This window comes from Garra rufa, chromosome 4 (assembly GCF_049309525.1).
Source record: "Garra rufa chromosome 4, GarRuf1.0, whole genome shotgun sequence".
In the NCBI taxonomy this organism is placed as follows: Eukaryota; Metazoa; Chordata; class Actinopteri; order Cypriniformes; family Cyprinidae; genus Garra; species Garra rufa.
The window spans coordinates 23,940,156-23,952,065 of record NC_133364.1 but is presented as its reverse complement, the minus strand read 5'-3'; the positions used below and the strand labels follow the sequence as shown (position 1 = coordinate 23,952,065).

Sequence of the window (11,910 nt, the reverse complement as noted above, 5' to 3'; positions counted from 1 at the left end):
CTGGACTTGCCGGATGCTGAAAATTCAGCTTTGACATGACAGGAAGAAATTACATTTTAAAATATATTCAAACAGAAAACAGTTATTTGAAATTGCAATAATATTTCACAATATTACTTTTTTAATGTATTTCTTATGCAGGTAAGCAGCCTTGAGGGCCACAAACTTTTGAACAAATGTGTTTAACCACTTAAGATGCCCCTATTATGCCATATCGCTTTTCATACAGTGTGTAACGTAGCTGTATGTGATATAAAGGATCTGCAAAGTTGTAAAGCTGAAAATGCACAAAAAAATAAAGTAGAGCTGCAAAACAATTGGTCGTGATTAATAGATTCAAAATAAGTTTATGTTTGCATACTATATGTGTGTGCACTGTGTATATTTATTATCCATATATAAATACACACACATACATGTATATATTAAGAAGAAATATGTTAGATTTATACGTAAAATTTGTATATCAGTGATTCTTGAGAATTTGGATAAAACAGGTTTTATTTTTCAAAAAAAAAAAAGTGTTTAATTACACCATCTGAATGTATATTATTATAGACCAAGGTCTTAGCTTTTCAGCAATGTACTGGTGTCACCTCCCCATTTTGTATTTTTTTCATAAAATAGGCGTTTTACTTTTTAGTGTTTTACAACATTTACTTTTTGCTTAAATCAAACAAAAAATGTTTTTTATTTAACAAATGTATTTTTGTATTAAAAGAGACTATTACTTTATTAACTCAGCAGCACTGACAAAATATATTGTAGGCCCCTATGCATATTTATTTAAAAAAATTAAAACTCCCTCTGACGGTGGTGACACTAATCTGACGGTGGTGACAGTGGCCTCATTACAACATAAAATTCCAAAATGTATACCACTCAAGTCAACGGCTTCTTGTTTAACAACTTTATTTAACTATTTGGTCCAACAAATAACAATCCTGAGCACTCTGATAAAACATTTTTCAAATATTTCAACATGGTCAGACAGAAAACCTGACGGTGGTGACATCTGACGGTGGTGACAAAAACCTACTATTTCACATGATATGCATTAGTTGTTCACATTAGCCATCTTGTTTTCACTCTGTTGCTAGCTACTTCAGACTTGTTTTTAAAAAGTATACATTTATGTCATAATCAAATCTAATATTATTTATACAAAAGAGACGGTGTTGACATGTTATGGTTGCCACAGTAGCAGTGTCCAAAAATATGAACAATTTTAAGAGAAAATAGCAAATTTACAGGAGCTTGGCTGATCTTGAAGCATACAGTAGAGCTGAAGATTTGATAATGTGGTCCTCAGGAATGCAGTTGACCTTGTAGTTGCCTGATTTTATTGCTTTTTTATAAATATCTGACGGTGGTGACGCATATGTGGGACACATTTTGTGCAACCAAAAATAATTGTAAATATTATTCAAACACAGTGTTTGTAATTTGTGATACATATTACAATGTACTCTTTCATATAGTAAAATTATTATTCAATTAAATGATTACTTTTTGCTTTTTTAATCAAGTTGAAATGATTATCTCCTATCTGAGGACAAGTGATTTTGTAGGCAATGGGCCAGATTTGATAATTAAATTAATACAAAATTAAAAGAAAACTATAAAAGAACCTTACATATGTGCAACTGACCCTCTGATTATAATCTTGATTCTTTTGATTTATGAAAATGTTCTTCATTTCCAACAGAATGAGCACTTTTCTTGTTGGGACATGTTTTTGCCAAATTTTCAAGAATCAGTGATATGTATATATAATTTGAATTATATACAAGTGCTTACATACAGTACATACAAATATTTTTTACTTTGCATGCTATTGTAGAAGACTCCCGAAACACTATTAGCAACCTTGAAGATGACAATAATAGGGGCACTTCATGTCAAATATTTATAAAAATCTTTCTCTGAAGCATCTAATACAAGTAATACATAAATATATATTTTAAAAAAGTTAGTTTTGTTAGTATTAAAGTAATAAAAAATAAATCTCCATAAATGGACGCCCACATCCTACTGATTCTTTTCCCTTGAAACCTGGTTCTGCTTAGCAGGAAGGTTGTTTTTGGGAAACAGTCAGTTTATTAGATGTGGGACGTCCCACACCAATTTCATTTCTTGGCCCCTTTAGCTCACGTCTCTGTTTGAAGTGATTGTTTGTGCTTTAAAGTGCTTTCAGAATTAGACAGTTTGATAAGTGAGTGTTGCTCTTGTTTTTCTGATCAAGAGACTCTATGGGAGACTCATAAGTGGCATATATGAATATAGACAGTCTCTTAGACGCTGCGTCTCCGGTTATGGATCATGGCCACTATGTGCGAAAGGTCTAAACTCTTCATCATCACCTCCATAAAGTCTTCATCGCTACGTGCCCCCGCTACAAATTCCTCCAGTGACAGCTCCCCTGTTGAATAGAGAACAGTCTTTTTAATCAGAACTGAACATGTCTCTTAAGATTGAAATCGTATTTCAATTCCACTCACCATCTCCATTGACGTCGATTCTGTCAAACACTCGGTTTGTAAACTCCTCAGCACTCAATTCCTGCGACTCGCTTCCATTGATGGCACGGATGGCCTAAAGTAAAAGAAACTGGGTTTATATTTTCTTATCATAACCATATAGTGCAGTTTGAACTAATGTTATGTTTTCTACCTTTATGATATTCAGAAGCTCGTGTCTGTCTATGCAGCCATTGCCATCAACGTCATAAAGTCTGAAATACCAGCGCAGTTTGTGCTCCATCTTGCCTCGCATTACAAGACTGAGAGCGGCCACATACTCCATGAAGTCTATATAGCCGTCCTGCAAAAGAGACAAACTCTATTTAGAAACATAACACATTTTAAACACTGTTTTACGTCTGATCTGGTTGGTTAGCTTCATGGTTTAGAACTTTTTTGACCTTTGAGATCTACCAATCAGCATCTATTACAGCTATTAGATAGCTGTAAATTGTTTTATATTAGATATGCAATGAATCCTAAAGTGTCTGGATGTCATTTGTTCTCTTATTTAGTTGATGGAGGTGTTGAGGATCACGATTGGGATGATGAGGGTGCCCTCTGGAGGATTACTGCCAGTTCCAAGGACTGCATCTGAGACACAGACACCAGCCGCTTGTGGCAGACATAATCCTCAGGTCAACACACTTTCCTCCAAATGTCACTTCTCTTTTGTGAGACAGATTCCAGCTGTCTGGGTCAGTGGCAGGGAGGAAGGTCATGGACAATGCTGAGGTGTGTTAATGTGTAGATACTGTGCATGGTATTATTTCTAATATGCTAATTTATTACCAATGTTAAAAACAGTTGTGCTGCTTAATATTTAGTTGGAACCTGTAATACTTTTGGATTATTTGATGAATAAAAAGTTAAGAAAGAACAGTATTTATTTAAAATAGAAAACTTTTGTAGCAATATAAACTACCAATTAAAAGTTTGAGGTCAGTAAGTTTTTATCCTTTCTTTTTTTTTTAAGAAATTAATACTTTTATTCACCAAGGATGCGCTAAATTGATAAATTGATAGCAGTGACTTTTATTGTTAAATTTATTTTGAATAAATGCTGTTCTTTTAACTATTCATTCATCTAAGAATCCTGAAAAAAGTATTACAGAAATATTAAGCAGCACAACTTTTCCAATGTTTCCAAAATTGATAATAAAAGTAATAAATCAGCATATTGTAATGATTTCTGAAGAATCATGTGACACTGAAGACTGGAGTAACAATTCTAAAAATTCAGCTTTGCATAACAGGAATAAAATATATTTTAAAATGTATTGAATAAAAAAACAACAACTTTATTTTAAACTGTAATAATATTTTACAAAATTACTGTTTTTCCTGTATTTTTGATAAAGTAAATGCAGTCCCGATAATGGAATTCTTTAAAATAAATTTAAAATATTAGAAATCTTACTGATCCCGATATTACTGAAACTTTTGAACAGCAGTGTGTGAGTGTGTGTATATATATATATATATATATATATATATATATATATATATATATATTTTTTTTTTATAGTGTTGGCAGCAAATGTGTGCCACCTTTTAATCATTTGTAAAATGTATAAATTAATTATATAATACATTATGAAGTGTGTTATCGTGCATAAAAATTATTTCAAGATGTAAAAAAAACTAATAGAAAATCATTAAAATGATCATTATGAAAATAATACACTTTAACAATTTATGATATACAATAAAGATGTCAGTCACAATGTCAGTTTTACAAAACGCCACTGTTATACAATTTGCTGTAATCAAAATATAAAGAATTTTACAAAGTATTGTGAAAATTGACATCCAAATATAGTAACAGTAGTAAACTATATCAAATATCCTACAACAGTATATCTATCTATCTATCTATCTATCTATCTTATACATACACACACGCAAAAAAAAAAAAAAAAAAAAAAAATACCAAGTGGGATATAATTTCCTTTTTAATTTGTCTTTTTATATATTTTTCTATTTCTATTATTGATTTCTCTGAAAAGTAAATGTAAAGTAAAGTAAATTGGATAATTTTAGAATATATGAACATATCTGAAATACATGCTGGGAATCTTGTATCGAATGCTTATATCAAGGTATAAGTACCAATAGCATCATGAAGTTTAAAACAATTTCTGTGCCGAAAATCCTATTGGGACCCAATAATGAAAACATGTTTTGGCTTTGAAACATTAAGCAGTTGTTACTGCACATGAATGGATTGGTTTCTATAATACAATCTCAAACCTGTTCAACAATCTGTAAATCTTAATCTCATAGATAAGCTCATTATTCATTGTGTTAACACGAGTCACTGTAAATAAAAGCTGACATGACGTGCCAAATATAGAGCCAGTACGGTAAGAATAATCTGAGCTTTGCTCGGATATGATTCGATAAATAATGAACTCACGTGTGCTGACCGGTGTACAGTGATCAGTAAATATGGGTTTATGTATACACTACCATTCAGAAATGTGTGGTCTGTAAGATTTCTTTTAAATATTTAAAGTATCTATATGATCACCACAATATGATGAATATTGTGAAATACAATTTGAATAATGTGAATTACAAATTAAAATGTCTGTTTTCTATAGTTAATACATTTTTTTGTTCATTCCTGTGATGGCAAAACTCAATTTTCAGCAGCTGTTAGTCCAGTTTTCAGAGTCACATGATCCTTCAGAAATTATTCTGATATGCTTATTTGGTGCTCAAACAAAAAAAAAATTGTATCAATGTTGAAAACAGTTAGCTAATTTATAGTTTTGTAGAAAATTACTTTTTTCCTCAATTTTCTTTGACGAATAGAAACCGTAGCATTTATTTAAAATGGAAATCTTCTGTAACAATTCAATTTGAATTTTTTTAGTTAAGTTAATGCATCCTTGCTGGATAGAAGTATTAATTTTCTTCTAAAAAAATCATACTGCCCTCAAACTTTTTAACAGTATATAGCTATCAACCAAAGCTGATGAGCTCAAAATTGTCATATTGTTTTTTTTTTTAACCGATATATTAGTCTATGACTTCAATTGAATGAAAAAAAAAAAAAAAAGAGATGTGGATCAGCATAAATCAGTCTGACATCAACTTAGCAAACATAGTTTCAAATCTGATGTAACAGAATGCAATACGTCTCAAAATTTCCATATTATAACCAGCATTTTAATAAAAACTGAAACTTCAAATGCGCCAGCTACCGGTATGCTGAAACTGTCGTTGAAAGCAGAAAGTTTTCAAAGGCATCTTTAGCCACTGTTACTGTCCACTCACCTTGTTCATGTCAAAAGTGCGGAACATCTGCTCAATGTAGGCATTGGCCTCTGGATCCAGACCTCTGAGCCCGAAGAACTGTTTGAACTCATGTAGCGTGAGCTGACCAGATGGACACTCGGTCATGAACTTCTTATACCACAGATGCATTTCAACAGCCTGCAGGTCGTCCACGGTGCTGCCCGTTGAATTCCCCATCGCTCAACTGAGAACTGATTTTTTTGGCGAGCCAGACAGGAGCTAATTTGCCAAGAAGCCCAACTGGTCTGCTGTGCAGGCGAGCGTTTCGCTTCTCACAGACACACGACACTGGGACCTAAGAGACAGGTGGGCACCCTCAGGATGCTTTTATACTGGCCTGGGATCAGACACGCCCCAGCAACTCCATCTTATTGATATTAACTGCGACTAATCCAGCTCAATGTGTATATCAGGCTTAAGGATGACCATGGCTGGGATGGCCATTGGTAATTGCATGTGAGATTGAGGGCATGCTGACAAACATTCCCATGTGATGTCTGTGAAAAGATGCAACTGCATCAGCATTTCTCGTTTGAAAGTCGTTTCTAAATTTATTTTCAAACTGATATTCATATGAATGCATGTTAGTAGCCATGTCACAATTTTGAGTCATCATCATATGCCAAGGAAACAAGCTTCAGCAGATATTTTTTTCATACAAGCCTTTACAATAATTACATATCGATATTCACAGCCTCCACAATCTTCACATGAAAAAACATTTTCAGTATGTTAGCATTTGATTGTCAAATTACACACATCACATCCATATTACATGGGTGTATAAATTATTCAACAATAATATTAATAGTTGATAACATTCAAAAGCTCACATATCAGTCTATTACAGGAACGAAATGCATCCTTCATCACAAGAAATTAAGTTTATAAAACATTCACAGATCCAAAATGCTGCGCATTTCTCTTTTCTCAGGCTTAAACTTGCTAGATCTGTTTAGTCTTTTCTGGAAAGTTTCTAAAAATGCATTTTGTTGAGCATGACAGTACTTTGTTCTCATAACACAGTGTTCTAAGATTAGTATTAAGATTAGTATTGAAGTCACACGTGTAAAAACGCACTTGTGACTCTAGACAGTTCCATTACTGAGAAATTTTTAACACTTTCATAGTCATTTTGTTTTGAATACATAATAATATAGACAATATTTAAAGCTTATGTTCCTAATATGGGGTACTGGCATTTACAGTCACAGTTTGCCTACAGTAAAACTTCAGTGGATCCTTTTCACAGACTGTAGTGACCTGTTTTTTATAGTTACTACCATCATAATTCAGCATTTCTTTAATATTTAAATTTTTAAACAAATTTATTGTAGCCTACATAATAATATTATGTAGTAATATTACTTTGGAATTAAATGATTTAAAATAATAGAAAATAGCTGTAAAGGATGTTGTTAATCAGTCGCACTCTTTTTTTTTTTCCTCTTGGAAAATTATGGAAATCCTAATGGAATTCTTCTTGCTCCAAATCATATTTGTTGTAGTCTCCTTTTCATCACTATAGCAGCTTACCAAATTCATTATTATCATTAGCTTATAAAACTATAATACACAGTTTATCACTAGGTAAAACTACAACCATACAAAAATTACTTGAAATAAACATTACTTGGAAAAAAATAAAATAAAAAATAAATAAAATAAAAAAAAGCTTTCAGCTAGCTGCCAAGGCAACATTTCAAATGTCTGTTTTCTCATTTTCTTTTTTTTAAATTACTGCTAAATAAACTAATACTAAAAACTCATATATATGACATGCTGAACATTTGCTTCAACCACAGACATAAAACAAAAGTGGGTAAAATATACATACAGTTGATTTCAAAACTTTACATACACCTTGCAGAATCTGCAAAATGTTAATTTTACCAAAACAAGAGGGATCATATAAAATGCATGCTATTTTTTTATTTAGTACTGATCTGAATAAGATATTTCACATAAAATATGATTACATATAGTCCACAAGAGAAAATACTGGTTTCAAAAGTTTACATACACTTGATTCGGTGATACTGTGTTGTTACCTGAATGATCCACAGCTGGGGGTTTTTTGTCCCTTGTTTGTTAAAACTGCCCAGAAAATTATCAGAAAAATCTTTCAGGTCCCAATTCTTTGGTTTATGGCATTTTTGTGTATTTAAACCCTTTCCAACAATGACTGTATAATTTTGAGATCCATCTTTTCACACTGAGGACAACTGAGAGACTCATATGTAACTATTACACAAGATTCAATTGCTCACTCAGTAGGAAACAATGCATTAAGAGCCCGGGGATGAAAACGTTTTGAATTTGAAGATCTAAGACTTTTACTTTACTAAATTTAACTTATTTTGTCTTCTGGGTAACATGCAAGTATCTTCTGTAGCTTCTGAAGGGCAGTACTAAATAATAATAAAAAAAAAAGATATTTAGGCAAAATAAGAAAAATGTACACATCTTCATTCTGTTCAAAAGTTTTCGTCTTAATGCATTGTTTTTCCTTCTGGAGCATCAGTTAGTGTTTTAACCTTCTGTAATAGTTGTGCATGAATCCCTCAGTTGTCCTCAGTGTGAAAAGATGGATCTCAAAATCATAGAGTCATTGTTGGGAAAAGGTTCAAATGCTGAAAAAACTGAATTTGTAAAACCTGAAGAACAGTTGGCTGTTTAACTGTTCAGGACAAACAATGGACTCATTACTATCACAAAATAAATAAATAAAATAAAATAAAACAGCTGTGGATCATTCAGCCAACAACACAGTATTAAGAATCAAGTGTGTGTGTGTGTGTGTGTGTGTGTGTGTGTGTGTGTGTGTGTGTAAACTTTTGAACAGGGTCATTTTTATAAATGTAACTATTATTTTCTCTTGTGGACTATCTTATTCAGATCAGTACTAAAAATAACATTATTATCATTAGCTTATAAAACCATAATACGCAGTTTATCACTAGGTAAAACTACAACCATACAAAAATTACTTGAAATAAACATTACTTGGAAAAAAAAAAACACAAAAAAAAACCTTTCAGCTAGCTGCCAAGGCAACATTTCTAATGTCTGTTTTCTCATTTTCTTCTTCTTTTTTTAATAACTGCTAAATAAACTAATACTAAAAACTATATATATGACATGCTGAACATTTGCTTCAACCACAGACATTAAATAAAATAAAAGTGGGTAAAATATACATATGGTTATGTAAGATCCCTCTTATTTTGCTAAAATAACATTTTGCAGATTCTGCAAGGTGTACAGTATGTGCTAATGTTAAGGATTTGGCTCTTCTCCCTGACTGCAACATTTTGTGGATATGGAATGAAAAAAATCTTGCTAAGGTACAAACAACTCTGTTTAGGATTAACAGTGAGGCAAAGAGTTAACTATAAACTTAACCAAGTTTCCTTCATTGGTTCCTTTCAGTGTAGGTTTAAACCTGAAAAACAGGTGTTGAGTTCAGTCTTCAGTCTATCAGGTGTGGTTACAACAGTGGTGGACTCTTCCTTAACCTCTAAACCTCAGTGCCTTCAATGAGCCTTTTGAAAAGTAGTACAGAAACACTAGAGAGATTCATGAAGTATTTTTTGTCTTAATTCCATAAGAATTGTACGTCCTTCATCAGTCTGACTCCGTTTCGCTGCTGGAGAGCATCTCTATGGACGTCCTACTGCGTCTTCTGGTCCACCATTGTAGGCTTCTATGAATAGAATCAAATACCTTCACAGTGTATCTGGCAAACATCGATGTCCACTTGATCACTTCCGAAAAACAGTTGACAGAGCGAGATACAAAGCTCACAAACACAGTGGTGTAGTGCGCCAGAAGAACAAGGCTGCGTCCCAGCTGTTTTCCATAATTAATAATCACGTTAAGCTTTAAATCATGTCGTCCCGTTCTGTTTTGAACCATGATGCAACTCCAAACCTGATATACTTGTTATAAGCGGTTTCTATTATCTCTTGCAAACAACCATGCCTAGAGTATTTAGATTGTACGTTTTATTTTTGCGGACGGTCCCTTGGTGTACAGTTACGCGCCTCACAGAGTCACTGGTAGATTTCACACACTCCCTTGCGCGGTCCAATCACAGCGCTGCGTTTCTGTTTCCGGGATGTTTGGTGATGTGGCTCTAAAATCCTGGAGACGAAATTGATCAAATAAACCACGCAGCTCTTCCCTGCGCCGAATACACAGGTCAGTTTCATGCTTTAATAACATTAACAAGATGTTTCCAAATGGATTCAATCGCTGACATGCACAAACACAAGTACATTTATATATATCGTTAGAGTTGTTTACGAGTCATCACCACGAGCCCAGCTACAGCTTGCGCTCATTACTGCCGCTCAATGGGCTTTAATAATGCCGTTTTATAACCAGTATAAAACATAAAAGTCATACCTTTATGTGTCTTGAACATTTGTTCCCATACCAATCGATTTTAAAAGACAAGGAAGAAGAGTCGCTCAATAATCTTTGCTGTTGTGTAGACAAAATGAAAGCGACGCAGCCGCAGTCGTCAGTTTCTCTGTTTCGGCGTTGTTCGGTTCTGTTCGTTTATCTCCGCTTCATGGTTCCGTCAAATGTGGTTATTTATTATCAGAAAATTTAGACAGATTGTTATTGTTCTACAGGAGGTGGTTATTGTCAGTTCAAGGGGCACACATTACGTAACAGATTTGAGCTCATTATGTGTTCGAGTTGTGCATTGTATTTTGAGTTATGCATATGATGTGCTCACAGTCTGTGTCCAGTCATAATCTATGAGAAATACAAGTAGTATAAAAACGAACAAATATGCAGACTAACCAAACGGTAAGATCGTTTTCTTTATTCAACATGATATATTTGGTTTATTAATGTGGTGGAATGCAACAGAGAGGCGTGGTGCAGAGCACAAGTGTTATATTTATAGAAACTGAATATTTAAAGGAGTAGTTCACTTTCAGAACAAAAATGTACAGATAATGTACTCACCCCTTTTTTTTAATCCAAGATGTTTGTCTTTCTTTCTTCGGTCGTAAGGAAATTGTTTTTTGAGAAAAACATTTCAGGGTTTCTCTCCATGTAATGGACTTCTATGGTGCCCCTGAGTTTGAACTTCCAAAATGCAGCTTCAAAGGGCTCTAAACCATCACAGCCGAGGAAAGAAGGGTCTTATCTAGCAAAACGATCGGCTATTATTATTATTTTTTTTTTTATTACAATTTATATAATTTTTAACCTCATATGATCATCTCGTCTAGCTCTGGTGTACTCTGTGTGTAGAGATTAAAAAAGTATATAAATTGTAAATGTTTTTAGAAAATAACCGATTGTTTCACTAGGTAAGACATATACATCTTGGATTTTTGTTCTGAAACTGAACTACTCCTTTAATACCCAACTGTTAATGAATGGTGAGTCAGAGGTGCTTTAACTTGAAATGTGAATTTGATTTGAATAATTACCATGGTCATATTCCATTGTATTACAAGTAGTTTGGTTGCCTGATATGAAATTTAAGTTCTGCCCTCATTGAATAATAAAATGTCCATTTTTATTAAATCTGTAATAATGTATTGGTTAAATTGTAAACTCTTGCCCCTGGTTTTATAGACAAGACTTAAGCCTAGTCCTAGACCAAAATGTAAGTCTTGAGCTGTTTCAACTGAAAGAAATTTGCACTGACGCCGGATATTAAAATATATCAGCGCCTTTGTTTTGTCTCGGGATGCACACCAGTAATGTTTTTTTTCTACTGCATCTTTATAAAAAATACTTAAATGTCTTAATTGAACTATGGCCTAATCCTGGTTTGTGCTCTGCCCTGTCTATGAAACCAGGCCTTGATGTTGTTGTTCATAAGTGTGAATTCTGTCCCAGATGGAAAGTCTTTATCTGTTGTTACTGCAGTCCTTATCTGATTATCTGACTTTATATGATGCTGTCTTTATATTTACTTGTGCCCTAAATTTGTCAGAGCAGTTTCAGTAATGTACACAATACAGAGTTTGTTCTGTGTACTCAAATTGTGCACTAAAATTGCATATCTTTGCATGCAGGTCAGCCATGTTTAGCCGGCTGACCCAAG

General features: G+C 33.3%; 1 protein-coding gene across 1 annotated transcript; it reads right to left on the bottom strand.

Moving 5' to 3' along the window:
* Positions 1 to 895: 895 nt before the first annotated feature.
* Positions 896 to 6,137, bottom strand: guca1aa (guanylate cyclase activator 1Aa). Its single transcript, XM_073838877.1, has 4 exons — positions 5,808 to 6,137; positions 2,674 to 2,823; positions 2,502 to 2,595; positions 896 to 2,422 (listed from the first exon to the last, which is right to left on the bottom strand). The coding sequence occupies exons 1-4, from the start codon at positions 6,003 to 6,005 to the stop codon at positions 2,295 to 2,297; spliced, it is 570 nt and encodes a 189-aa protein (XP_073694978.1). The 5' UTR covers positions 6,006 to 6,137; the 3' UTR covers positions 896 to 2,294.
* Positions 6,138 to 11,910: the final 5,773 nt, after the last annotated feature.

Coding starts and splice junctions, on each gene's coding strand:
- guca1aa (XM_073838877.1), bottom strand. CDS start 6,005: ATGGGGAATTCAACGGGCAGCACCGTGGACGACCTGCAGGCTGTTGAA. Junction 2,596..2,673: donor AGCTTCTGAATATCATAAAG/GTAGAAAACATA, acceptor CTTTTACTTTAG/GCCATCCGTGCCATCAATGG. Junction 2,423..2,501: donor AATCGACGTCAATGGAGATG/GTGAGTGGAATT, acceptor TCTATTCAACAG/GGGAGCTGTCACTGGAGGAA.